Source organism: Cariama cristata, unplaced genomic scaffold (genome assembly GCF_000690535.1).
Source record: "Cariama cristata isolate BGI_N322 unplaced genomic scaffold, ASM69053v1 scaffold14331, whole genome shotgun sequence".
Taxonomy (NCBI): domain Eukaryota; kingdom Metazoa; phylum Chordata; class Aves; order Cariamiformes; family Cariamidae; genus Cariama; species Cariama cristata.
Window position 1 is genome coordinate 9,417 of NW_009598828.1, and position 26,255 is coordinate 35,671.

Consider the following 26,255-nt stretch of genomic DNA (forward strand, 5'->3'; position numbering starts at 1 on the left):
CGAGCAGCTTTGCCACGTGCCCAGTCCGACCCCTCGCTCTGAGGCTCCTGGCCACCCAAGGGACATGCAAAGCCAGACAGACACGTGCAGCCTGGCACTGAGAGCCTGAGGTGGATATTCATAATTTTTTTCCCCAAGCATTTAAAACCAGCATTGTGTTCTGTAAGTTACACTTAAAGTCAGATAAAGTGGGGGAGACAAAAAGCAACTGACTCATACCTACAGGCTCTTGTCCCCGTTGGCATCCACGTGGCAACCAGCCATCACTGAGGCTCGGGTGTGCTGCCTGCCCGTAGCACCAGCACTGCCCGGGACCCCCTACCCGGCCCAAAGCCGGCAACCTGAGCACTGAGCCCACTCTACCAATGCAGCCAGCCTAGGAGCGATGCACCTTGCAAAGGTAGAGACCAGCTACGCTGTCCCGGTTGATCCCTTCCAGGAGTCGGGCCTTTTCCAGCTCAGCGGTAGGGCGTTAAATCATCCCGTTTGCTCCCTCAGTGCTCCTTTCTTCCTTCACTCTTTGGTTTTTTTGTTGACGGGATGGGAGAAGTTCAGCACTGGCAGTGGTAATGGGTCACACTGAAACCACAGCACGGTGAAATAATTTCAGCATGAGAGTTTAAGGTAGGTGCATTTTGTGTTCTTTTTAATGGGCTTTTTCCTGCGTAGCTCGTTCATCACCGGTCACTGAAAAGGCCAGGGAATGCTGCAGAGAAGAGCATCTGCATGCGGTGCTGCTCCTGCTGCCCCCGCAGCCCTCCGTACCCCCACGTAGCCTTGGCTGCTCTGGCACAGGTCGGCACGCTGGCAGACCGACAGCTGCCGGCAATGCCCTCGGTGCTGCCTCGCAGCCCTGCCGGAGACATGGGCCAGAGGGCAACCGCGGCCGGGGCAGCCCGGGGGAAAGCCTGCGAGCAGGGGAAGGGTCCTCCTGTCCTCCAGCTGACCACAAGTACCTCTCAGAATGCCTCCTCCAGACAACCTGCCCCCTATTTCACTCTTTCAAAGCCTGAGGACATCGCTGTCCTTGGAGAAGTTGCTAAAGTAAATTGGAGGCACTTTGCTACCTCTTTTAAGTGAAGGATAGCAGGGTTAAATTCCACTTTTGATATAATCCTCGAGCCCATCTTCAAGGGCAGCGTAGCCCCCGGGGTGGTGCCTGCATGCTGAATCACTCTGACCTCAAAGTAAATAAAGCTCTTTGAAAAAGGGCAAATGTTTTCTCAGCTGCTCTTCTTCCCTTCAAAAGAAGGGCTGATTGAAATTTTTATGTCTGCAGACATAAATATATGCAGTCAACAAATGCTTCTTCATAAGAAGCTATCTTAGCAAGATAATGGGTTTTTGGAAAGTACGTTGTGGAGCCATGGGACACTCCTAGACCACACTGCTCTCCTTACAGCCTTTCCTCCTCCTTTCTTTCAGTGCTTTCCATTTTATGAACTCCTAAATGGACTGATTTAAGTCACTGCAAATTAATCTTAGCATGTTGGCAGTTCAGGCTCCTGGTGTCCCCAAGATTTTGTTTCTGCTCAGCCCTGGAGCTGTGTTTGCCCCAGGAGGTAGCAAATATAAACAACCCTTTGGCATGAGACACAGCAATGACCCGAAGGGCCAATGCCCTGAAGTGGGTGCCAAGCCGCCTTCTCCCCGCAGCACCTGCCTGGGGACCTGCTATGGCCTTACCCATCCCCTGGCCGGTTGTGCGCTTCTCCTCCTCCAGCTCCAGTTCCAAAACTAGAGCTGAAGCCCAAAACCGAGGGGCCAACCTTCCTACCAGCTCTGATGGCAGGCTTAGAGCGTGTGCTAAGCTCAGGACTGAACACTATGAACCCCAACCCAGCTCTCCTCTACTGTGGACATTCTTAGAAAGTAGACATGAGCATTCACTCATGCAGATGCAACATTTTCCATCCTCAGAGGGCACGTTCACGCCGCCCTGAGTCCTTGTGCAGTACAGATAGACTTGCAGCCTGCCCGCATGGAGGGATGGGGACAACATCACCCGTCGAGCCCTCTCGATGGACGGCAGTGCTCTTCCCTCCCACCCCAGGGCTGAACCCGTTGCAGGCACAACCTCAGACTCCAGCCCACTCTTGCCAGATGCTCTTAGCACAACGCCTTACCCCGGCACAGCTTTGCAGAGAGCCCGCCTGGTTTTGAAGCCTGCCTTGAAATTGTCACCCGGTAGAGAGCATCTCCCTGAACCGGTCCCCTTGGAGGCCAGGCTGTCCCCTCCGGCTTGGATGCTGGAACGCCGCCTGCAGCAGCAATGTCACTGTGACTTTTACCTCCCCTTCCTTACACAGCCTTCACAGCACCAGCCACATAACTATTTCACAGCAGCTCACTGTAGCAAAAACTAACGTGCTTAACATAGAGACATCCCACTCAGCTACCCCACGCAGCTTCCTCACTCCATCCAGAAAACCTCAAGGCCGTGAACGCAATGTCATAATAACACAGGGCATTCTATTTTTTTTTTTCTTATTAAACTGCTTAAATCTATAAGCAAATCTGCTGTGCAATTTTTTGTTTTCCCACTGATGTGCTGCAGGGTTTGGGAAGGGTGCCTAGCTAGTTACAGACTCCGGTAGGTTTATTGCTTGTAATAATATACAGCCTCGGTTCAACTTTGTGAATCCATTGCCCTCCCTCAGAGATAAAATGTTATATTGAACGTGGAAGTATTTTTAGCAGTGCTCTTCTCCTTCTCCAGTTAAGCCATAAAACCCAAGGGCACAGATACTCAAAGCACCTTTTCCGAGCTTCAAGTAATCTACTATCAGCCACAAAGTCAAGGCTCAGAGCGTGCATCAGCCCGGTGAGTACCAACGGTGCGTGCCCAAACCTTGACAGCAGGTAGGAGAGGCTCTAAACACAACACTTTTGGGGTCATTTCCTCCCTTTCAAACGTCGGTCACGCTTTCTCCTTTTCCACTCTATACAAATGCGTGTTGTGAACCCTCATCAAGGGCAATGGGGCCATCGCTGTGGGTACGATGCTGTTCAGGGTAGCACCCAACTCTGCTGTAGCACCAGGTGTTTTGGAAAGGGTTGCTTTCTCCAGGAGAGAAAACAACCTGCTGGGTCAGATGGCCAAGGGGGTCAGGCACCTTTCCCCAGGAGCTCTGGCAGCAAACCTACTCTTCAAGCGGTGAGAGGGAAAGTCCGACAGCACAGGCATGGGGTTTTGCTGGCAGAAGTTTGCCAGGGTTAAAAAGGGCAGTCTGGCCATCTCCTGGCTGAGGAACTGATAGCAAAGTATGTTCTAGCAGCTTAACGGTGATTTAATTTTTCTTTTTAAGTGCCAAGGAGATCAAAATAAAAGGCTATTTTGGGGTGGGTTGGTTTTTTTTTTTAATCCCCTTCTTAGATCACCAGAAAATCCAGGCTTAGCACTGGTGGGAAACGGGAACAAGCTGTCCTCGTGGCAGCTACTGCGCAACCCCCAACTCACACCTCCACATTAGGAGTAAAAAGGTGACGCCGAGAGGTTTTCGGGTTCTACTTTCGGGTAGCTTTACGTTACCTGGACACTGTCAGAAGAGCATTGGGAGAATGGCTCTGCATTGCAGGGGTGGGAACTCCAGCTCCTGCCTAATCAAAGTCAGGCAAGACACTGCGAGGGAGTACCTTGTGCGGCGGGACAGAGAGAGCTATTGCAGGGCCTGACCCTTCCAAGTGGCCAGACCTCTCAGTTCCCGTCAGATTAGTGACAATGAAGGTCCTCAGTACTGCCCATAGTCCTCCAAAGTCCAAACCAGTTGCCCTTCAGTTGACTGAAAGGGACTCAAGATCAAGCCCAGCACGAGTCAGGTTCTGGCAGGGGATGGGGGTGTTCTGGAGGTAGAAAACACAGCTTATCTTGTTTAAACGCGGAGTTTAACAAAAGTATGACTGAAGGTCATGAGATAGGGCCAGAAGTGGAAATTTTAAACAACAGGGGGTTGATCTCTTCAGTGCTTTTTTTCTGAGCTTAGCTTCACAATTCAGTGTTTGACCTAAGTAGAGATGTATCGTCAAGTCCTCCTGCAGTGATGGAGAAGACAAGCTCTAGTGCTGTCTGCTGGCCTATGGGCAGAGAAAAGAAATGAAGTTTCTTCTGAGCTAAAGCTCTGAAATATGCCTGTAGGGAAGCTGGAAATTCCCTTCCCAACACTTTTTTTTTTCCTTCTTCTGTGAGAGGGGAAGTTTTTTTTTCCATCTGACCTTGCCTGGACATGGACTGCGTGTCGTGTGATTGACCCAGGAGCACTCTATTTCCCACAGACTCTGCTTGAACGTGCAATGCACTTCCAGGTCCTGGGTGACGGTGTAAAGTTCAACCAAGGATCACTCTGTTCAGCTGTGCTAGAGGTTCATAATCCCAGTGGGTCAAAATGTTTAGAGTTAAAGAGGTTACAGGCTTTTCTGAGGGAGTATTTAAACCATCTGTCAAACCACTTGCATAGAAGAAATTTACAGCCTCTGCCAGCAGTACATTAAATTACCGTTTTCTTGTCTCTAATTTAGTGGCATGCATTGTTTTCATGTTGCCCTAAGACAATAATTAATCTGTGCCAAATTTAAGCCTTAAAAATTATAAATACTAGATTTAAAAACCCAACAACAGTAAAGAAATTCAAGGAGACACACGTTGATGAGAGCCACATCATGAGGGCTCCTGGCAAAGCCGTCAGAATGCCTTAGGGGTCTGATCTTTTCAGAAAGCTAAGAGACTTGAAACCTGCTTCATATTCAGTTTAATTGTGCACAAAAAAACCCACTTGCAAACTTCGCACATTAAAAGGAGAATAAATAAAAAAATAATAGGTAGAGATTTTTCTCAGGGTCTAAACAAGAAGTTTGAAAATGCGGAAGCTTGGTTCCGCAATTTTCCAGGAAACCTCAATGTCACTCCCTGACGCTATTGTTCCGTGCTTCAGTATATAATACAGATGCAAGTCTGATAAATTAAGGGCTTCACAGATTGTTTTCTTTCCATTCACAGGAGAAAGAGCAGTGCAGGAACACGGGTGACATCTGCTGCGAGAGCGAGACCACTTCAGTTTCTCTTGTTGCTCTGAAGAAGGTGAACCTACTGCCAATGTTTGACAAGGGAGAGGTATAAGTAAGGCTGTGGTTGAAGCAATGTCACGTCTAGGACACGATAAGCATTGCTCAAATGCTCGTCATTGAAAATCCCAAGCCAAGATGGCTTTTCTGCTCCCTACCTTTTTGATAAAGCAAGTATTTCTGTTGACTGAGTGTAGATCTATTACAAAGAAACCAAGAATGAAGACGGTGCCGGGGGTACGTGTGTGGGATAATCCTTACCTGAGCAAGTTCTTCTGCGAAAAAGGAGTGCTGAAGCTCAGCTTCCTCCAGGCTCAGCTCTCTGACCCTGACATTCCCCACAGCAATAACAGGTCACTCTCATCTGCAAAATACTCCACATCCACTAAAATACCTTAGATGCCATTTCCTCATTTTGCTGCCCTTCAGCAAAAGAGGATGAAATTGGGCGGTGGACCGAAAGGTGGTTGGGGACAGGGAGCACACCCCACCACCCCTCCCCGAGACAGTTTGTGCGCAGGTAAGTCTCACTTAGAACACTCAATGTGACCAAAACAGCTTAAAAAAAGAAAAAAAATGAAGACAACTTTCACTACAAGCAATTTTCTCAAGCAGATAATTGGAAACACTGAGGAAAAAAAACCACAAGATGGCTAGTTTGGGGGGTTTCAGTTTTTGATGCCGGAACAGGAAAAACAGGCAGGCTTTCACTACGAAGAAGCATAATAGTACTAAGCTTGGTACTTGCATTCTTGGTTTTCTTTAACAGCTAAATACGTTAGACACACTCCTAGGACCTTCACCAATCATACAAAAGGAAAATGTTTATTGGGGTGATAAACAACCAACCCTGATGTCTCCCATCAAATAGGACTGGCCAAAAGAGAAGAGGGAAAAGAAAAATCACAGAGCCACAGAGCTGTTGAGATTGTAAAGGACTTCTGGAAGTTCTCTGAAACACCTAAATATTACAACTAAAACTGAACACGACATAAATGCTCGGCTGAATGAGACTCAAGACTGTTGCTTCCCAAATGCACAGCGGTGTGCACAATTCTGTCTGCTGTTTATTTTGGTAGCAAGACTGGTGCCGATGCGGTTATTGCAGGAGGAGTGAGAAGGGGAAAAGTATCATCCCGCCTTAACACTAAGTGCAAGACCAGCAGCACACTGTTCAGCTCCAGTAAGCGTGTTGTAGGGACTAGCAAATGCAAGAAGAAAGACAAAAGCCGGAGAAGTTTGAAACTCGTTCGTGGGTAGCTCCACCACCTCTCCATTATCAGCAGTTTCCAGACTGAGTCTCTGCCTGCCTCTGTAACCCCCTTCCCACCCACGCGCATTCCTTTCCAGCAATGCTGCTTTATTTAGCTTATCATTATCTTTTTCTTAAATCCACTTAATTCATGCATTTAACTCCTTATGTTCCTTTATCGTCCCTCTGATATCACTTGTTTACTGAAAAAGCAGTCAGAGCCTTAAGTATTACATTTCAAAACAGCATGGAAATTGAGAAAGGTCCTGACAGTCCCAGTGTTCAACTGTGCTAGCTCCATTAAGGCTCATACACTTCATAAAACACTAGGCATGATAAGGCAAGCTGGACTTTATGAGCTGCGAAACTGTCCAAGTCAAAGTCTGCCCACAACCATGGTATTTCCAGAAATCCAGAGTCTACTACTTCATAAGCTCCTTTAAGACAACAAAGCTGATCCCCCCTGCAATGAACTATACTGCTTTTACTGCATCTCCTGCAGATCAGAGGGGATCCTCTCTGTGATGCTCAAAGCACGATTCGTTTAGTTCACCACATACACTATACCTGGTCTAAGTTTCGGCAGCTAGATCTATCAGGAATCTAATGGAGAAAATCCCAAGTGGGAGATGTGCCAGCCAAACCCCTAATGCCGATGTAATTATGTCAGGAAGAAAAAAAATATATATATTCCTTTGGCAATTTGGTTTTATTTGTGGAACTGCTGCAAGCTTTGCACAACACAAAAATGAGCCAACCTCAGGGCACCATCAGCTGCATCCACACTGGGAACTTTGTCAGTCTCACCTTCCCCCCAACTTTAACAGCGTAGCCAAAGGCTGCCTAGACACTGTCAGAGGCAGCACACAGCTTCAATACCGAACGGGAGGCTTTCTCTGTCTTGTTGATGGAATGGGGACAGGTGGCGGTCGTCTTTTAAGGGTCTCACTCCACAGTTACTTTACTACTGAAAAAAATGTTAGTAGACTGAGCTGGTAAAGCACCCTTCCCTGTGGGGTGTAGTACTACAGGTAAAGCTGAGCCCAGTACACATAAGTCAAGAGCAGTAGCGCAAAAGGCTAGCCCAGGCAAAAGCAGGACCGTGCAAGGGTATAACCACCTACACACCCTCTGCCAGTGGTTCTGTCGGTCAGAGCAGCACTACTAATGGTTAGCGAAAAGCCTGTCGCACAGATATAACCAAAAAGTAAAAGCTTTGCTTTGTGCTCAAACCCATTTGTAACTTCTGGACAGAAACAGTAAAGTCCTTCTAAATAGCGAGTATGGGAGGGAACCGAGGGGAAAAAACCAAACTAAACCTCAACAGCAAAAACTCCTATAATGCCACATGTTCTTAATCCAGAACAGTGTTTTTCTGCAACACGACGAAACAAGACACCAAGCAGGGTGTCTCCCGTGAGGTTTTGGCAGCGAAGAAGCTCCACAGTGTTCCCCTGCCAACAGCAGCGTGGCGCCGCTTCTGTCGGTGAAAACAGCACGTTTCTGACATGGTAACAACGTGAGTTAAGTTCCTAGCATGAACCAGGCGAGTTGTAGTTTTAACACGTTAACATGTTCTAGCAGGGGAAAAGCTGAAGTATTTTTAGCATGGCCCGAGTGTTTGTCTCTGTACTGTTCTGGCCTTTTTTGGAATTTTTAACTCTGGAAACAAATACAATACCCTTTGCAATAGTGAAACACCACCTATTTTCTTTTATTGTTTGCCACAAAGAAGACATGAAAGGAGAAACATAAATCAGCTACTTTTGACACAGTTTTCCCCCTTCACAACACCAGACAGTTCACTTAATGTTTCCCTAATTCCTGCCCATGCCCCCCAGTCTTTCCTACTTACATGCTTAGCTCTGACAAAATATCAGTGGAGAAAACATTTTTCTTTATTATGCAATTCAGTCCCGAGTTGTTGCTTGGAGGCGTTGCCCCTTGCTCTGCTGTTTGAAACGGCATGTGAGCGCAGCAAGAGGGATCAACAAAATACACTTGCAAACTGCATCCCATGCAACTGCCCTCTAGTCTTGCCCCTCACACAGCCACTCAGTCCGATTTCCAAGATATGTCAGGGAGAAGCATCTGACAACAGTAAGTTTGGTTTTATCGTGTTAAAAACCCACGGCTGCATTATCCCCTCCACCGTGCTGCGCTGAGGGCAGAGCCCAGCAAGTCAGAGTTAGGTATAAAGGAGGAGTTGGATTTTAAGCACAAATGTAACAACAAGAATTGATGCAAGGCGAGCCTGAGGACTGAAAGGGGAAACACGTGGAGTGATGGAGGGACTCTCATCCTCTCCTGTTTTCTATCCCATTTCAACTAATATCCCCTTCCTCCTCCCCTCCGCCTGGCACTAGAATAAGCATGCAACACAGCCGTAAGGAGCAGATGTCTGACTGTCCACATTGCACACAGCTGCAATCAGCGTGCCCAGGGACTGGCAATGTCCAGGCCACACAAACAAGTCCCCCAGGAAAACAAGACTCTTGAAAGGATTAATGGTAAGAGAGGCTCCTGTGGCTGCAAAAAGGAGACTGTGGTTGATCATCTGCTCCCAGCTGAAGGGAGAGGAGAACAAGCCTTTTGTTTGTCCTGGTTCTTCTCTTCCTCCTCTTCAGAGATTGCCATTACCACTGCTTCTGGAGCCGGGGAGGACACGGGGTTGGGGGGCTGCAACTGGGATTCATCTCTCAGGCAGCAGGACGAAGAAGATAGCCTTGAGGAAGTGACCAAAGCTGCAAACAGCGGCCACGAGCCAGTGGGAGCGAAGGCTGGGGTCGGTATTCACCACGCATTTTGTGATGTCTGCCTAATGAGGAGGGAACAGAGATCATCAGAGAGAGATGCTCAGAACCACATCAGCCGCCGCTGCAGACTCTCCCGGCCCCACAACCCACGGCACCGCACCGCCACTGCCACAGCACCCACAGAGGTTTGCTCGGACACTTCTACGCATTGCAAGTGATTAGATCAGGCTCAAGAGCTCTGCGAAATACCCTTTCTTCATTCTGCATCAACAAGGCGAAATATCCCCCTTTTCAGCCACCCCTGGGGAAAGAAATGCTAAAGGAAGGTTGTCAAGCATTTTCCATTTTGAACAGCTAAATAAAAGTAACTCTCTTCCTCTTTTCAAAAGGGCTAGGAAGCCTTGGCAATATGAGCATTCTCATCCTTTTCTGTAAAACAAGATGCTTCCCAGAGGTTGTCCTGTTTAATATCAGCTCAAGTTGCTTGCACTTTTTCTCTTGCCTTAATGTTTTACTTGGAACTCATTCAAGCAAGCCAACCCCCAATTTAAATCTAAAGCAATGCAAACTTTGTTTGTGGAAATATGTATGCTGGCAGAGATGCCTCCCAGACACGTGGGCCAGATTTGAAGATCACTTGGGCAGCTGGTTTCAAGTATTAACAGGAATAGAAGCTGCCCTGCAATGAATAAAAAATAACAATGATCCAGCAAATTCATGAAGACGGGATCTCAGCTGGTATTGGGAGGAAAAGGTGGAAAATATCTGGAGGGTAAAGCAAACAGGACAGAGGTAGAGAGAAGATTGCATCTTCTGGTGCGGGAGACAAATGAAAGTTCTGCCAGCAATATAATTGAGTTTGTGGTTAAACTTCAGCCTAGCACAAGGAGACATGGCCTGTAGTCCTGTAACAGAGGGTGCACTGTTAGCACATCAACTTGATGCTGTTTTCAGAAACGGCTTTTGCGTGGAAAATGCGAACAAGAATCAGGTCACAAGGAGGGCAAATATTCATCAGCCCCCAAAGCTTTTTCTTCACAAGTTTAGCTCAGCAGTCTTCCAAGTTTGCCTTCTGGCACAAGTCTCCCATTGACCAAGCAGAGGGAAATCAGACTCTCAACCCTGCGATGTTCCTCCCATAAAACGGGACACGAGAGCTGCTGAATACTCTAATAATCTTTTCCAGTATTTCCACCTGTGTTCAAGACATGGGTGAGCCTCGCCTGACCAACCTTGGGAATAATTAGAAGAAAACAAAAAGAGGGACTGAAGGGACAAATCCCCGTGTCTGGTTAGTGAGTACAGCCACACTAAGAGACTCCACCATCATCTACAGACCAAAGATCTGTTGACGGCAGCCTCAACAGCCTCCCACGCAGTTCCAGCAGTTCCTCCTTCACAAGGAAGTCTGAAAGGCTGGCACGCCGAATCAACCCACACCACTGTTCTCCAGGGAGCATTAGGAGATGCTGAGCCCAAGAAGAACTGACAAGTAGAGATTGCAGGAGGAATGAATACAGGCATGCAAGGATGGGAAGAAACAGGAGGACAGGAGGAAGCTGAATCAGGCCACGGGGTGCTCCTGAGGCTGAACACCAAGGTGTGGAAATGCTGTTGCCTATAGCTACAAAGGCACAGGCAAACGTAGCAAGCAGCCAAGATAGCACATAACAGAATATGCTGCAATGTAGTACTGGTGGTTACACGTACTTTATCTGTATTGTGGAGGAAAGTAAAATGGGTCTGCCTAAATGCTTTCAGCAATGGTTTAGCAAACTCACCATATTCGCGTTTGAAAAAAGTCTGAACTGATTCAGCCTGCCCCATTTTAGGGACCAGCACGGTGCCATATTTAAAACACAGTTGTGTCAAGCTGTCTCTTTAGTCAAGAGAAGTCATGACGTACGGGCGCCTGTCTGAACATGTATTCAGATGTTAGGGTAGCTGATCAATAAGAAACCTAAGCTCTGAAGGGCTTTAGTGCCTCATGTGAACCAGTACAAGGCCCAAATATCCACATGGGGTTGAATATAGCTGCAGAGGCTTAACTTCCAGGTGAGAAGGTGTGAACTCATTAAAGCTGTGCTATGCCCTACCAAAGGCAATGACCTCGCTGTGGCTAAGCAAGAGGAGCTGCAGTCAGAAGCACTTACAAATTTGCATGGTGCTTGCTTAGATAAACAGAATTGCTCAGCTGTTTAACAACTGCCTTAGCTATTGTTATCCAAATAAAGCATACCAGATAAGACAATGGAATTGAAAATTTCAAAGCTACTTAATAAAACAAGACTTTGAGTTTTGTGAGGCACTGATAAACTGTTGCAATGGCAGTTTGATCTTGGCCTGTTAATTATTCAAACAAGTTCAAGTTGCATGCTCTTTGTATGTATGCAACAGCTGCACGCAACAGCTGCTGAAAAAAAATAGTAATCTTTCTATTCTACTGTAAAGCCACTACTGAGGCTGCAAACCCTCCCCAGGGAGAGATGATGCCTCTAAGACATGTCTTGCTTCTCCTAAGAGGGTTGGGTTGGGTGTTGGGGGGTAGGGTCTTGGGGGTAGAGTCTTTCTCCAGCCTGATGGAAGCAGTATGGGAAACTACTGCTGAGTGGAGACTTTCAAATGCCTTTCCAAGATCTCCACAGTGGCTTTTCTGAAACAGCTCAGAGCACGGTGGTTCCTCTTGGCAGCCTCAACGTGAGCCGATGCGTAAGAGACGGAGGCCATGTGCCCAGGGGAAACAAGGACTCTGTGCCAAGACAAACCAACAACCAGCTAGGTCAAGCAGCAGATGAAAGGGTCCCCACAACAGAGCTGTTTCGTCTGGCCCATTTGTGAACAAGGCTGGGAAATTTCACGCTGCAGTGCCTAAATCAAGAGGAAGAACATTCAGGGAAGCACAGCACAAGATGGCAAGAGGATTAGCAGCCTTTTGCCAGACTGAAGGAACTATTCATTTCTAGAGGGAAAATATCTCCTTGTTGCAGGCCAAAATTGCTGATAAGGGTACTTGTGACAGGCCGTAATCAGCACAACCCAGCAGCTTTTACAGTTGTTTTGTTTGATTGGGGGCAGTGAGATTGGCTTCTCTTTCTTAGGGCCAGATCCCAAAAGCAAGCAGCATAGGTTCAGCAACTCCAACAGAAATGTGCTGGCCATTCAAAGAGGGATGATCGACAGAAGGAGCTAGCAGTGGACAGGACTTATCTCCTCAGCTGCAAAGAACCACTTCTGGTCCAGGGATGGGTTTTGGGTCTTGTTTGCTATGCAACAAGCTTTCCAAAAATGTCCATTTGGAACTATCGAAAACACCCCGTTTTGAACTCTAATAATGTAATAGAAAAATTAAAACAACATGGTAACTTATCAGAAGATGCATGTGCATGTCTTACCAAAACAAAGAAAAAAAATTATTTGGAAACCAGGAGGAGACATGTTCCTATGCAACATTTCAATTTTAATGAAAATGGATTTTTTCCAAAGAAAAAATTGTTTCAGGGAATACATTTCAACCAGCTCTACAGGTACGCACTTAAAGTAAGCCTCAAATGATACTGAGGCATGGATTTCACAGGTAGGACTGGTGCTACTTAATCAGTTGCTTTCCCAGGATATCCTCTTCACCTACCTCGGCACAATTATTTGTGTGGACGCAAAATGACACTGATCAGGGCATTCAAATCAAAGGTTACTTTTCAGTCCAACCAGACAGTTCCCTGACTCATTTGGTCTCAAAGTCACACGGTTTTAGAGAGGGCAGGGATGATTTAAGGTGGCAATGACTCTTAGTAAATGCAAGGAATCCAAAAATCAGAACAACGCTGCTTTTCTGGTTGCCCTTTGTCAAAAAAGTGCCTTCACTCCTGGAGAAACTAGGTGACTGAATCAGCTACAGGCACACATGGGAAGTCTCAGCACAGAGGAGCAATGCTTGGTTTGGAAAAAGACATCCACCTCTCTCTGAGTCTGTGCAGGGTGGGGAGCCTGACCATTTTCCCTGACGGCTCAGGAATAAATACCACCTCTTGGAAAGAAGAGAACTTGCTGCTGTGGCTCACTCTGGAAAGAGTCCCTGCCTTGGGAACAAGATGTCCCATGAGCTCAGTGGTGTCGTATGGCAATATTTAGCTCCAGGCAGCATCTACCAGGCAGTACACCAAAGTGCTTTTGGCTGTATCGCTCCAAGGAGTGTCCACATCCCTGCCAGAAAGGCACAAAGACCCTGGTACATAGGTACATCAGCCAGCTGCCAACCACTAACACAGCCAGCCAATCATCTCAGTCTCCTGGGGAGGTCACTAGAAAGGTACCCAGCTATTCCACAGCACCAAAGGAAAGCTCTTACTCTGAACAATCCTCCACAGGAACGTTGTACTTCCCGTTGGGTATAGAGAGAACCAAAGAAAGCAGATGCTTAAAGCCATATGATACGGTGCCACACTCCAACGCAGAGCAGCACCATGCCTTACCCACAGGCTCAGAGCAGGCCAGTGAGAGAGGCACGAGCCCTCTTACTGTCGATGGGCGTTATGAGTGCCCTTCAAAGCACAAGTGTGCTACAATTTGAGCTACATCAGAAGTTGTTATTCATGGAGCATCATCAGGGTCAGGTCAGGGAATGGCACAAACTACCAGGTTTTAATATTCCTCTAAAATTTCTTACAGTGGCAAGTCATGTTCGTATACTAAGCTTTGACTTGGGGAACTGTGGGGCAGGTGACAGGAGAATTAAGTTGGCAGGCCTCATTTTTCTTCAGTTTCTAGAAAAGAGTTGCCCAAGAGAAGGACCCCTATTCACAGTCTCCCACCGTGACGGGCTGGCAGCTCCAGAGATGTTCAGGTCAGGAACAGAAGAGGCCCTGGCGCGTCAGGATTGAATTGCACAGTTACGCAGGAAAGCTGAGGACCAGAAGAGCTGATGTTGTCAAAGACAGGATCACGAGGCAGTAACACAGCCATGTGGAGTCTAGCACAGGTGTAAGTAGGACAGCGGTAGCCACAGGGCTGTGGAAGAGAATCTCATTCAATGTGTTCCTACATCAAGCTGCAGTGGGGCCACTCTCACTTCCATTAACCGGGATATTTTCTGCTCTGCATGCGTGGAAGCAAGCTTGATCAGACAGGACTTCTTACCCAGCCTCCTCTCCTTTTCAGCCACGTCACCAGGGTCTTGCGGACAAACTCTCCCAGGCAGTCTACGATGGTGTGAACCATGGCTGGCTGTGCATGCCGCACACAGTCCACCGCCAGCCCTGCTGCCACAGCATAGAGAGACACCACCTTGCCCCACGTTATGCCTATGAAAAGGAGAAAGGTCATTCAGATTCACACACAGATACATAGCTCAGTCTTGAATAATCAAAGGAAACAGCTCTCCTTCATTACACACACTCATGCTGCACGCTTGCAGCTCCAAGTTCAGGTGCAGCCACAGTCCTGCATGCTGTCCGCCATGGGGGAAAAGAAATACTAGGGGACCAGGAATGGGGAAAATGCCACCTGGAGAAGCAGGATTAAATTATCTGACCTGGACATGGTTTGACCTCGTCTCAGCACTGGCTGCACAGCTTTGGAGAAAGGAGCCCAAAGGCATCATGAGAATAGAGAAGGTGTGCACCACCACAGTTTATATTGTCGTTAACTTTCCGCCATGCACATGCTGCACAGAAGGCGATTGAATTTGAAGAGTTCGATCAACCTGGGGTTTTTGTCACCAGCACAACTCTTAAACATCCTTTAAACAAAGCATTCCTGGTTTATTTTTTTTTAGATCAGAAGAGGCTGTTCCAATGTAACATGCAAAGCACACACAAGATAAGCATCTTCAGTCAGTTCTACCATGGCACAAGAGCAAAAAAGGGAGGCAAAGCTACAGTGCCAAAAGGGTTGGTGTCTTCCTTGATGTAAGGAGTACACCTCAGTCTCCACCTGAAAACCAGGTAGCTTCAAGAATTTGGCCACTCTTACAATACTTAACTTTGCATATCCTATCCCACTGAAGGCAGCGCAGGGACAGAGTGTCAGTCAGTTATCTAATCTCCCAGAAAACAGCCTTCCTGCTAGGCCGACCTGCCAGCAGCAAATGCTCCATGGAATTTGTCCCAGGAGCAGTCATCTTCCTGTTAGTGCTAGTGATAAGCGCTGCAGCTCGGTTCTGGGTACCAGCCAGCCTCCCTGGATCTCCCCCACACTTTACCAACATCACCGGGTATAAATCCTCCATGCTTAAACATTGCAGCCAGCAGTCCATCATCAGGCTGTTATCAGGACCAGTGACCTGGAAATACAACCCTTCTGCACCCACGCAGAAGAACTACCACAGCACAATGGCACATGGATTTCCTTTGGATCCGCTAGGAAGTCAAATTCCCCCCCTTGCTTTATTATCTGGAATAGCAGTATTTGACAAGCATACTGTGAAGTAATTTTACAGTGTTAGATCTCTATGGAATCTGTCCAAGGTCTCTCCCAAACGTAGCCAGAAGCCAGGTGAAGTTTCAGTATTTAAAAACCACACAAAACTGTAAAAAAAAAAGAAAAGAGGTAAGAGGAAGGAAAGATTAGTTCAGTCACTAGATCTAAGGACCAGAAGGGGTTAAACACACAATCAGAAAACTGGATGTGCTCAGCAATCTATCAGCTAAGAAAGCAAACCCTTAAATACAATTTAAATGAAGAGTTTCCCTCTTTCCTTCATCACACTGCCAGATCCCCAAGCACCCTGACCCATCTCTTTGGGATGGAGCTCGAGATTCCTCACACCTGTTCACACCGCAGCAGAGCTCCCCACATTCCTTTATGAAACGTGCAGGTTTCAGATCATTTTCACAATCCTTCCACTTAGTGCCTCAAAAGGGACAGTCACACTAACGCTTTTAGGAATTGCCCTTTTTTTGTTTTTAAATAAAAAAAAAAGTACTAAACTTTAGAGAAACTGTTCAAATGTCAGCCACAGGACTGATTTGTTAGACTGAAGAACATCCATTCAGTGTTACAAAAAAAGCCATTTTTCACTCATGACTGACCTAAGATCAAAATCTACAGATGATCCTTTTGTGAGGCTCTGTAGCAACAGTAACAGCAGTAGCTCAGAGCCTCCTGTGATACTCTGTCCATCACCAGCACTATTTCCAAGAGCAGAGGAAGTTCTTAATATAGCTAAATTGGCTGTTATTCTTATTCTGATTTTATTTTCTGAGTAGGGCCTGCAGCGTCCCTTCCCAGAGCTGTCACTCAGGAAGTGTGCCTGTGTGGTACTCACACTATTTATCTATCTTTCCCACATTGCATGTCACCATGACAGCCAGCAGAACGAGCCAGGAAGAGGCTATGAAACCACATGAGAAAATACTAGACAGACTTCTCCTGGCACGAAAGAGGTTGTCCTGTTGCAGGACCTCTCCACCCAACGAAGGAGGCTTTAAGGGGTTAACCTCTTGCTGACCACAATCTCCTGGACCAGAACCTCACCTGGCTTATACTCAGCTTTAGCGTAAGTCAGTTTTTACAGTTCTCTATCCCTGCAGAGATGTGGCTCCTTGCATCTTGAGTTACATGAACCGAAGTTACCCAAAATTCCAGGGAAGAGTTCACTGGCTTCTTCCCAAGCTTTTACTGATGATGCTCTTTCTTAAACATCTGAAACAAGTCCATTAGCTTTGAGATATTTACATGGCAGTGACTAAGGGGGCTGAGGTTACCCTGGTAGAGAAAGGCAGCTGCAGCCTTGATTAACTTTGTTTTAAACCCACGTTTCTCTTTCTAACAGAAGAAAAGGGTATCCACGACCTGGGGAAGATAAAGGCTCAACAGATCCATGATTTCCCTGATACACAGGAAAGCAGTTTGCTCTACAGAGATGTCAGTCCAGGGGATCTCCTCCCAGGGAGGATGAAGAGAAAGCCCTTCAGCTCTGGCTTCCCTGCCAAGGTTGCTACATAGCGGTGCTTGCTGCAGGACTTGCACAAGGTGAACACTTCCCCAGCACATGGACAGAGACCCTCTCCCTTTCTCACAGACAGCAAAAAGAAGGCAAGCTGTTGGCTGATACTTATCGTGGTGATGGATGTGAAGGGCTCAGCGGTCACTTCCCATTATCCTCCTCTTTACAGAGCATGCCTGTAAGGGTCAAACCAATCTTTCAGTCTGCTTTTCCTGTTACTGGCAGAGCTGGGCCATGCAGGTGGGAGAGAAGGAAATCCCTTCCCAGTTTCTCTGCATGGAAATTTCTGTTTGCCACTGCTGGAGGCAGAAGATGCATACAGCTGGCTGGGCTCCTCACCGGAGACAGCAGGGCACAGCTTACACTTTTGTTCGCAGAAGACATTGCACGGGAGCCCTGAAGCAAAGGAAGAGCAGACACCTCTAACAGCTGCTCTAGACCAAAGCTGGACCATGCCTGTGGTGGTCCCTCTGCCCCAGGAGGGCTCCAGCAGCCGCCCAGCCCCAGGCCGGGCAGGACAGAGGAACCACCCACAGCAGCCCCTACCTGCACTTTTCTGGGACACCAGTTCCATTAACTTTTCTCTCTCAAGGACTCCCTTGGCAAGGGTGGAGGAGCAGAATCTACTGAAAGGGCAGTGCCTCTGCCCCCTGTGATGTTCAGGCCAGGGTCAGGGTGACGCTAGCTTGATGCATCCCTCGACATAAGCTGGAATTGCATCTGGCCAGTGCACGTGAGCAGAGAAGACACATTGTCTTGCTCCAAATTCCTCAAAAGGTCTAGTTGTCATCCACGTTGGGTGAAATAGGCGTTCATCACCAAGTGAGACAATCTATTCACAGCTTCCCACTGTGTGGACTAGCATGCACAGGAGCAAACAACAAGAGGGAATGGAAAACTGGTCCAGAAAGGAGTGATCAAAACATAGAAAGCTCTGAAAATTCTGCTTGCAGAGATGGAACGAAAGGACATGGAAAAAGTCAAAAGCTGCTTAGAAAGCATTTTTAAAAATAAGAAATACAAGTTGCAGACTCAAGGCCAGTCATGGAGCTGAAGGTATGTAAACACTGGCGAGCCCGGGGGAAAATGAATTAGGAGGAGAGGACCGCTCTTGAAAGTGTTGCTGCTGCGTATCAGCTTGCCTGCCCCAGGGGAGAGTTCAAGAATCCATGAGGCACAACCGCGCAGAGTCTCAGAGCACCATGCTATCCAAGGTTACCCAAATAAGATTCCCTCTGCTCCACTCAGCAAAGCCCAACTTGCAAATCAGACCTAAGAGAAACATGATCAAGTGCTATATTTCCACAGCTGGCAGAATACAGCCAGACACAATATACTTTCCTCTGGCGGAGAGAAAGAAGCCAAGAGGGACGTGCACAAGGCAGGAAGCTCACCTCAAAAGGCCTAAGCAATGAGGAAGTAGTGGGATGCATTTCTAACAGCATTTGCTCCTGCAAGGGAAAGTATTTTCTCCTGAGAACTCATTAACCATGCATCCCTGTTGTACAGGGTTCACTTCAGCCCAAGCACCCTAGATTAAAAACTGATAAGCGTACAAACCAAACCAAAACCAGGATGAAGGCTTTTAGAGAGCTCTCATGCCTAGCGGCTCTTACCAACTGGAGGAAACTTTCCTTTAGGAAAGGAAAACACATCTCCCTTTTCTCCTTCTGTTTTTCCACCAAGTGACCCCTTCCTTCTGGGATTTATTTAAACAGCTAACATAAATGCCAGCTCAGCCAGGCCCCAATCCAAAGCCTGTTAAAGTCAGCGGAAAGTCTCCTGCTGGCTGCAGAGCAGCTTTAGACCACAGAGCAGAACCAGCGGTATTGTCACAGAGATGCTGCTGCTGCAGATCCTTCAACATCCAAAGCAAGTCAGGGCCCTGCGGTGCCAGTCTCCACACAGATGGGCTCTCCTCGCCCTGAGTAACTAACAGCTTGTATGGAAGCAAGGAAGCAAAATACAGCTTAAGCCTTACCATGCTCTGTGACCAGCTTGCTTTCTGCCTATATTCCCAGCTGTTAGTCTTGCTGTAACTGGGATTCAACCTGCCCTTGCTACACCAGAGAAAAGCCAAACCTGAAGTAACTGGAATAGACAATGCTCTGAAGTCAAATACGGCACAACGTACCCATGCAGTGGGACCAACAAGGATGCCAGATGTCCTCAGTCTCGCCTTCTCAAGAGGTCTGTCTAGGGCTTATGCTTAGTCAAGACTTGTAGACAGCGTGGACAGGAAGTGAATACAGCCAGGGTTACAACCTGAAGACTCCAAACCAGACCAGAGTGTGGAAGAAGGCCACATAAAAGATTAAGGAGAAAGCCTTTCCAGCAAGACAGGGTCAAAAACCCCCATTCCCTTGCTGGAAAGGCATTGCAAGTGATTCATGGGGCTCCCTAGACTGTCTAGGCACTGCAGTGTAGCTATTTTCTTCATAAACTGGACAGTGAAAAACAAGCTGAGATCCTTTAGCCATTGATAATTGGCATGAAAACTCAGACTGCACTTGAGTCTCTGGTTTCCTTTGCTCAGTAAGAGCCTCTTTCCTCTGAACTATGAAAAAAAAATTAGGAATGAATGTCTGGCTGCCACAGCCAGCTCTTATTTGCTGGATTTAGCATTAAATGCTGAGTCTTGAGACTGCAGTTGGGATCCAGGAATGTTTAAAAAAAAAAAAAAAATCAGCAAACTCCTCCCCCTCTGCCACTCAGCAGCCTTCTAGCAAGAGAAATTACAATAACAAATTGATAAAAGCAATTGAATACACAACCCCAGCTTCACGCTCACAGGTTATCTGTTAGTCGCTCTGAGGCAGAGATGAGAAAGAAGAAAAAACGGAGCATACAGAGCAAAGTCTCTAGCATTGCCAACCTCAAAGGGGTGACTCCAGATCCCATTCTTACTACACTGAAAACCCCACATTTAGAATCAAGAGTTACAGTTTCTAGCTTGACTTTCAACAAAAACATTTTAAACCATCCACACTTTTCACTTGACTCCTGAGTTGAGAAATTGAAGAACACACAAAAAAAATAAAATAAAATGCAGCTCTCCATGAATCTATCAATATACATTGGTGAGAGCAGGACTCCCAGGAGCCAGCAGGCCTTTCTCCCCAGCATCATGTTTATACAGCACAGCAGCACACACAGTCTGCTCCACCTGCAGCCATCTACCTTTCTGGCTTAATTCCCTGTGTCACTTCAGCTTTGGAGGTGGGCCAGTTCTGATGTAGTCAGCTATAGTCATCTAAGAAGATAACCTACTTACCTGCAATGCAAACACCTGAGCCTGCAAACCTGACCTTCGTTTTTCTGTAAGCCTTGACGCAAAGTAAAGCTCAGCACTAAGTGATGAGACAGGGCACCTGCACTTTGAACACAGCCACGCTCAGACCTGCCACACTTGCTCAGCTCTTGCCTTCTGAGCCCATGTGGCCTCCCAAGCCAGCCCAGGGCAAAAGCAATCTGCATTCCAGGCATGCTCTGAAAGGTTGCTGACAGCTGCGGTACTAGCTACAGAATCCAGTTCCATCCATTTCCCATGAGATAGCACCAGTTTCCCTGATCCAGGGAGTAAATCCACACTGTTTGACCTGCCAGGAGCCCTGCTTGGGCAGTCCCTCTCAGAGATCTATTTTGTCATCTCTTGTGATTCTGGAGAGGATCTGTGCTCTCCACCACAAATACACTTCAGATCTGAAGCCCAGGATGTCAGCACAGGGCTTCTCCAGGGCATCAGTGGTTCCCATGCAGCTCATATGCATAAAGAAGCATAGCTGTTTGTGAAGATAAAAAGGTTTTGAGTGGTGACGCCTGTTTGAAAGTACAGCAGAAACCTGGATTTCTATCCTGTAGCAACTACTCCCAAAGTAACAAGAATCATTGCCTCCTCTTGACACTTCTGGTGTCAATGTCACTGGATCCAGTGCTTTCACACTACTGTGCTGTTAGCAAGTACTGGTCTTTGGGTGGTTGTTTGGTTTTGGTTTTGGTTTTGTTTTGTTTGGGGGAGGGGGGGCAGTTGTGTTTTGGGTTTTGTTGGTTGGTTGGTTGGTTTTGGTTGGTTGTTTTGTTGTTTCCAGTCTGTAACATCATCTACTGTCCCTTCCATGGACAACACAACAAGGTATTGCAGAAAACCTACAACCATGTCAGGACTTGCCTTACATCAATCTCTACGTAAAACATTTCTCTTCCCTTGATTCCCACAGACTGCATTCCCAATTGCAGGCAGGGACTGTTTTCAGGGGAGGCTGAGGTTCCCTTGCAGGAACACAGCACAGAGCGTATCTTTGCTTCTGACAATCATCTTTGGGACCAGTCAAACAGAAGCAGAAGAACATTCATGTCTAAGCAGTGAGAAAGCTCAAAGCACCTGCTTGTCTGGAACAGCTAGCCTTGAGAGCTGAGGCTCCTGTCTCTCTCAGTGTGAGAAAGCAGAAGCAGCAACTGGAAGCAGCAGGCTCCATTGCAGTTCTAGCTATTGCCGGGGAAAACGAAGCCAGAAGGAGAGGAACTCCCTTGTGATGCATTGGTTCTGGCTCCTAGTATCAGCAGCATGAGCTGGAACAAGGGAGACTCCCATGTAATGAATCTTCTCCAGTTGCCAACGGTGAGCAAAGAAGCTTGGAATGCATGACCTCCCTGTGCAATGAGGTAACATCACCTCCTAACAAGGAAGGGCAGGAGATGCCTTCTAGAATGAGCAAGAACCTGCCAGGAGGATGTAATAAAACAGGGCATTTCCCTGCCAGAACAACAGAGCATAGAGGAGCTCTCATTAAATCATTAAGCAGGGCACATTGCCAAACTGCCCACAGCCCTTCCAGAAACCAGGCCCCACCTTGCAGGTTATCCCAGAAACATGCCTTCTCCGAGAGAGGTGGCTCCATCCTGTTCCTTTCTGCCCAGCCCTGTCTGCATATCTGTCCGGGCACAGTACCTGCAGTGAAAATCTGCGCAGCTACTGCCAGGAAAGCATCCGTCACCACCGTCTCTGAGTGCAGCGAGATGTTCAATTGGCGGGCAATATTCCGGTAGACGTTGGGGCGAATGTATTCCAGCTCATCCCCTGGAAACAAACAGTCAGGAGTCAATGCACAGAACCATGCAATGCTCAGTCCTCCTCTCACCATGTAGGAATTACAGCTGGGGCCACCCCACGTACCCCTTCAGCCAAAGAGACTTAACCCCAGCTCCACCTTGATTTAAACAGGCAGCACAGTGCTTAGGATCATTTAGATGCAACCCCCTGACACCTGCGCCTGGCTTTCCTAATATCCCCTGTGCAGGTGCCTTCTAAAGGGAGTGGGGACAGGCAGTGGCCCTGTACCAGTGGTGTCGCTGCAGCAATCCCTGATACAAATGATGTTCCCAGGCTAGATGCCTGCCGTTCCTTTTCTCCAACACAGGTGACAGGCCTCAGATAGGTAAAGCCATCTCATTTTTCTTCAGAAGTGAAAAGGAGGCCTGTACATCTACATAAGCTTTTGAGAGATACGCCCTTTCTCAACATCCCATCAGACTTGTACAAAAAAGCCTCAAGATGAGAGCGACTCAAGAATGTTGAAGGCTGATGAAAGCCAAGGATCCACCCAGAGCTGCACAACATTAGTTGAGCAAAGAGACTCTCAGCTCAGCTATTTTATGCTCGCACAGGCACAGAGTGACAATCTGGAGCTCTTTCTTTCCTCCAAATGGTTAAAGAGACGTTCATTTGCCCGGCTGACTCCTCAGCAACAAGGTTCCCGACACGTGCAGACATGTGCTTTCTCCTCCACATTGTTTCCTCCCCAGCTGGGAAACGGCTGGAGGTGTTAGGCTAGCTTGAAGACCAAGACTGAAATAGCAAGGACAAGCAGAGAACCTCCTCCCACAGGTTTGTGCTATGGAGCTTGGGCAACAGCAGTAAAGCTTTTCCTCTGTAGCAAAACAAAGCATTTTTGAGCAGTAGAATGAATAAAGCTCAGTTTCCAATGGATTTATCTCTCTAGGGGGGTTCACAGGTACTTAATGAGGGTTGCACAGCTGCTGTGGGAGCATTACAAAATGCAAACATGACATGGGACCAAGGCCCCTTGTGCATGGAGAGTCCTGTTTGGTTTAGATTTAGAAGGACACTCTGCATCCTTCTCCTGCATAAGGGTGCTCTGGAGCACCGAGGGGAGAAAGGAGAGCTGTCACAACAGCTTTACATCCCACTGCAAGACCCAGAAGGCTTGCCCCAGTCAGAGGGCAACTGATCCTCCTGAAAATTTCATTTAGATGGGGACTGAAAAGGAAGATGACACCCCAGTCAGGAGCTTGTTACGGAGCCATGAGCTACGGGACCTTGTAACTGGTCACTGGCACTCAGCATAGCACGGGCAAAGCCCAGCTCTACAGAATTCCACGGATAAGCTCTCCGGGCCCTTTGTGTATGTGGGATTGTCCCACACAGTCTGATAGCAAGAGGAAACCCTGCCAACATATGTCAGGCCTGATAAGGGGAAGACATTACTTGCGCTACTCAACAGCTGTTTTCTCCTCGTAGGGAGCATGCAGGCTTCCCTGTAAATGCAAGGCAACAGGGATAGCCCTGCCTGTGGTCAGCCAAGAGGGAGGCTGGGATCAGCACTTTCAACAACCAGCGCCTGGAGGCCTCGGATGGGATCAAGTTTTGGTTCTAGGCACGTACGCTGCTGAAGTGGGCCCTGCCCTGCAGCACCGCACAGGGCAGAGAAAAGTGGGCAGCGAAGAAAATCACAGGAAAGCAGTCCCAGGCTCACGGAGACTCCTGGCCCCAACAGCCCCAGGACCTCTCTAGCAGCGTAGGAGTCTTTGGTGTCCACATTCAGATGCCCGACTGTGCACTTTGCAACATTTAGAGCAATTTCTGTCCTTCTCCTCCTTCCTCTAGTAATCGTGGAGCAACAAGTAGGGCAGCAGTGACAGTTCCCACACGCAGAAGCTCAGTGCAGTGGTGAAAGGGCACTTGTCTGGGTCTTGGCCACAGGAGAGAAAAAATAAACCAGACCTCTGACACATATGGCAGGTTGGTCTGGGGTGTCCCATTTGGCCATACCATTAAGTTTTGCCACCTCTGACTCGTTAATCGCACTAATGAGCTGCTACACCTCACTGGGCTGATGGGCTCTCCCTCCCCAAGACTGCAACTGTATCGCCTGCGCCCAGCACCTCTGCTGGCCCATCAGCCAGTTCATCAGACTCTCTCCGTGCAAGAGGGCTAGGAAATAGTCCAGCTTCTCATCTCTGCAGGCTTCTCAGCACTTTCACAGAGAAAAAAACTGGTCTGGCTTGTTGCACTGCTTAGTAAGCAGCTAAGAACTACCGTTCCTGGTGGGTGGTTGGACACCATTTGGCCTTGTACTGGTTCTAGCAGCAAAGGGGAAAAGAAAGGGACAGGCCATGTGGCAGGTGGAGTTTCTGAACAAACAGGACAGAAACAGCTCTCCATCCTAATAAGGAGGACTGCCTACCCTTTGTGTTGCATGGGTACCACATGGCACTCTCCAAACAGATTTGCTCAGAGAAGGCACCAAGTTCCTGGGACTATCAGCCAAATATTTCCATCTGGACATGAATAAGTAACAGGAGAGTCATCCAGGAGACGCCTTCAGATCCAGTCTGCCACTTGCTTGCCCTTTAACATGCTCCTGGCCACCCACAGAAGATCTGGTTGAAAGCAAACAAATCTCAACCCCCAACCCAGGCAGAGAAGAAACGGAGGACAAAAAGGCAGTGAGATTGACAAGAACAAAAAAATCCCAGAGACCAAACAACCACTGGAAACAAAGATATCAGTAAAGTCACCATAGGATAGAAAAAGTGAAAAAGAATGAAAAAAACCCATCAGTTAAATGAAACACAGCTATGCCTTAAAAAGAAATTTGGGATAATATCAAACAGAAGTTGAATGAAAGGGGAAATAGTGGGGAGACCAGCCTGGGTCCTGAGTTTGTTAGGCCCATCTAAAGGTTACTTCACCAGACTTATCTGAACTTTGGTGTAATTAAATCAGATGCAAATGCTAGTAGCAGCTTCCAAGCCAGATGTGAACTAATATACCAGCCTGCAGGCAAAGAGGGACGTTGGAAGCAACTTCCAAGAACGAGGGCGTCAGGATCCCAAAAGACAAATGGCTAGATTTGAGCACGCAGGAGGCTAAAACCTAAAGCAAAAGGCCAGGCAACTGTCAGCATTTAGAGGGTGCTCCTGGTACAAACACAGCTCCAGAGCAAGTCTTCATGTAGCAGCCTACAAGCATGGCCTTCAAACCGCTCTCCCTGCAGCCCCAGCAGTCATCCGTCCGTCAGAGTGGCTGGCGAGCTTGGGCACTGAATGCCAGGCAACATTAGCCAACTCCTTCTTGCTCCAAGAAAAAGCAAGAAAACTCATGCCTTGCTGAATGATTAAGGTAGGCAAAGGAAAATTAAACACACTGTCACAACACTGTCACTGAAAAGTGGCTTTTTATAAAATCTCCAACGCACATGGTCTACGCAACTACCTCCAAATTAAATGTCCTTGCAGCTGGGCGAGCAAGTGGTGAAGCCTAAGTCTAGAGGTAGCAGTACTCTACTAGATGCCAGCTTGGGTTGTGTCATGGCAGCCAAGTCACCTGCGTCTGGAGAAAACACTGCAAGACCTGTTAAGATGCCAAGCCGAGAAAGACTACTGAAACTACAGTGAAAACTTAAACAGCTGGAGTCTTATGCAGATAAAATTAGTTTGCTGTTGGGCTTTCTTGGACTGCATCATGTTTTTAAGTTGTTGCAAGTCCTCAGAAAAAAGTAGCTCTGCAGAAACACTGTGCTGAGCAGTGCTCTGAGGGACTGAGGAAATGCAAGTAAACGGTCTGTTTAGGGAAGATGACCAAAACCAAATCTAAATGCCCAAAGCAGAGAAGAAAAACCTCTATATCATCACATGAAAAGCCTCTTGGCACTCATCAGTTCCAGAAACCTTAGCCTGGTCTGAATTGCTCCATATAGTTTCAGTTCCCACCCATACCTGCAGGGACTTACCTAGTCGCAGCAGTATGGTGGACACCTCGGCCAGCTTACCGCCAGGCACGGGTGCATTGTACTCAGGTTTGCTCCAGCTGACGCCAGCTCGAATTAGCCTCGAGTTTATGTAGTCCCTGCAGAGAGCCTTGGCTTGGGACACAAGCTCCTTGTCAGTGGGAGACCTGTCAAAAACCTCCATCACCTCTGCAGCAAAGACTGAGGAACGGCGTAGC

At 47.6% G+C, this 26,255-nt stretch overlaps 1 protein-coding gene across 1 annotated transcript; it reads right to left on the reverse strand.

The window, feature by feature from the left end:
• Positions 1-569: 569 nt before the first annotated feature.
• On the reverse strand, positions 570-26,255 carry BOK (BCL2-related ovarian killer). Its single transcript, XM_009709451.1, has 6 exons — positions 26,041-26,255; positions 21,957-22,085; positions 14,200-14,363; positions 8,997-9,128; positions 7,195-7,200; positions 570-579 (listed from the first exon to the last, which is right to left on the reverse strand). Exons 1-4 carry the CDS (start codon positions 26,219-26,221, stop codon positions 9,003-9,005), a joined length of 600 nt encoding a protein of 199 aa, XP_009707753.1. The 5' UTR covers positions 26,222-26,255; the 3' UTR covers positions 570-579; positions 7,195-7,200; positions 8,997-9,002.

Excerpts from the sequence above, each read along its gene's own strand:
- BOK (XM_009709451.1), bottom strand. The coding sequence starts at position 26,221 with ATGGAGGTTTTTGACAGGTCTCCCACTGACAAGGAGCTTGTGTCCCAA. Across the intron at positions 22,086-26,040 it reads CACCATACTGCTGCGACTAG|GGGATGAGCTGGAATACATT; the intron begins GTAAGTCCCTGC and ends GTTTGTTTCCAG. Across the intron at positions 9,129-14,199 it reads TGAAAAGGAGAGGAGGCTGG|GCAGACATCACAAAATGCGT; the intron begins GTAAGAAGTCCT and ends CCTCCTCATTAG.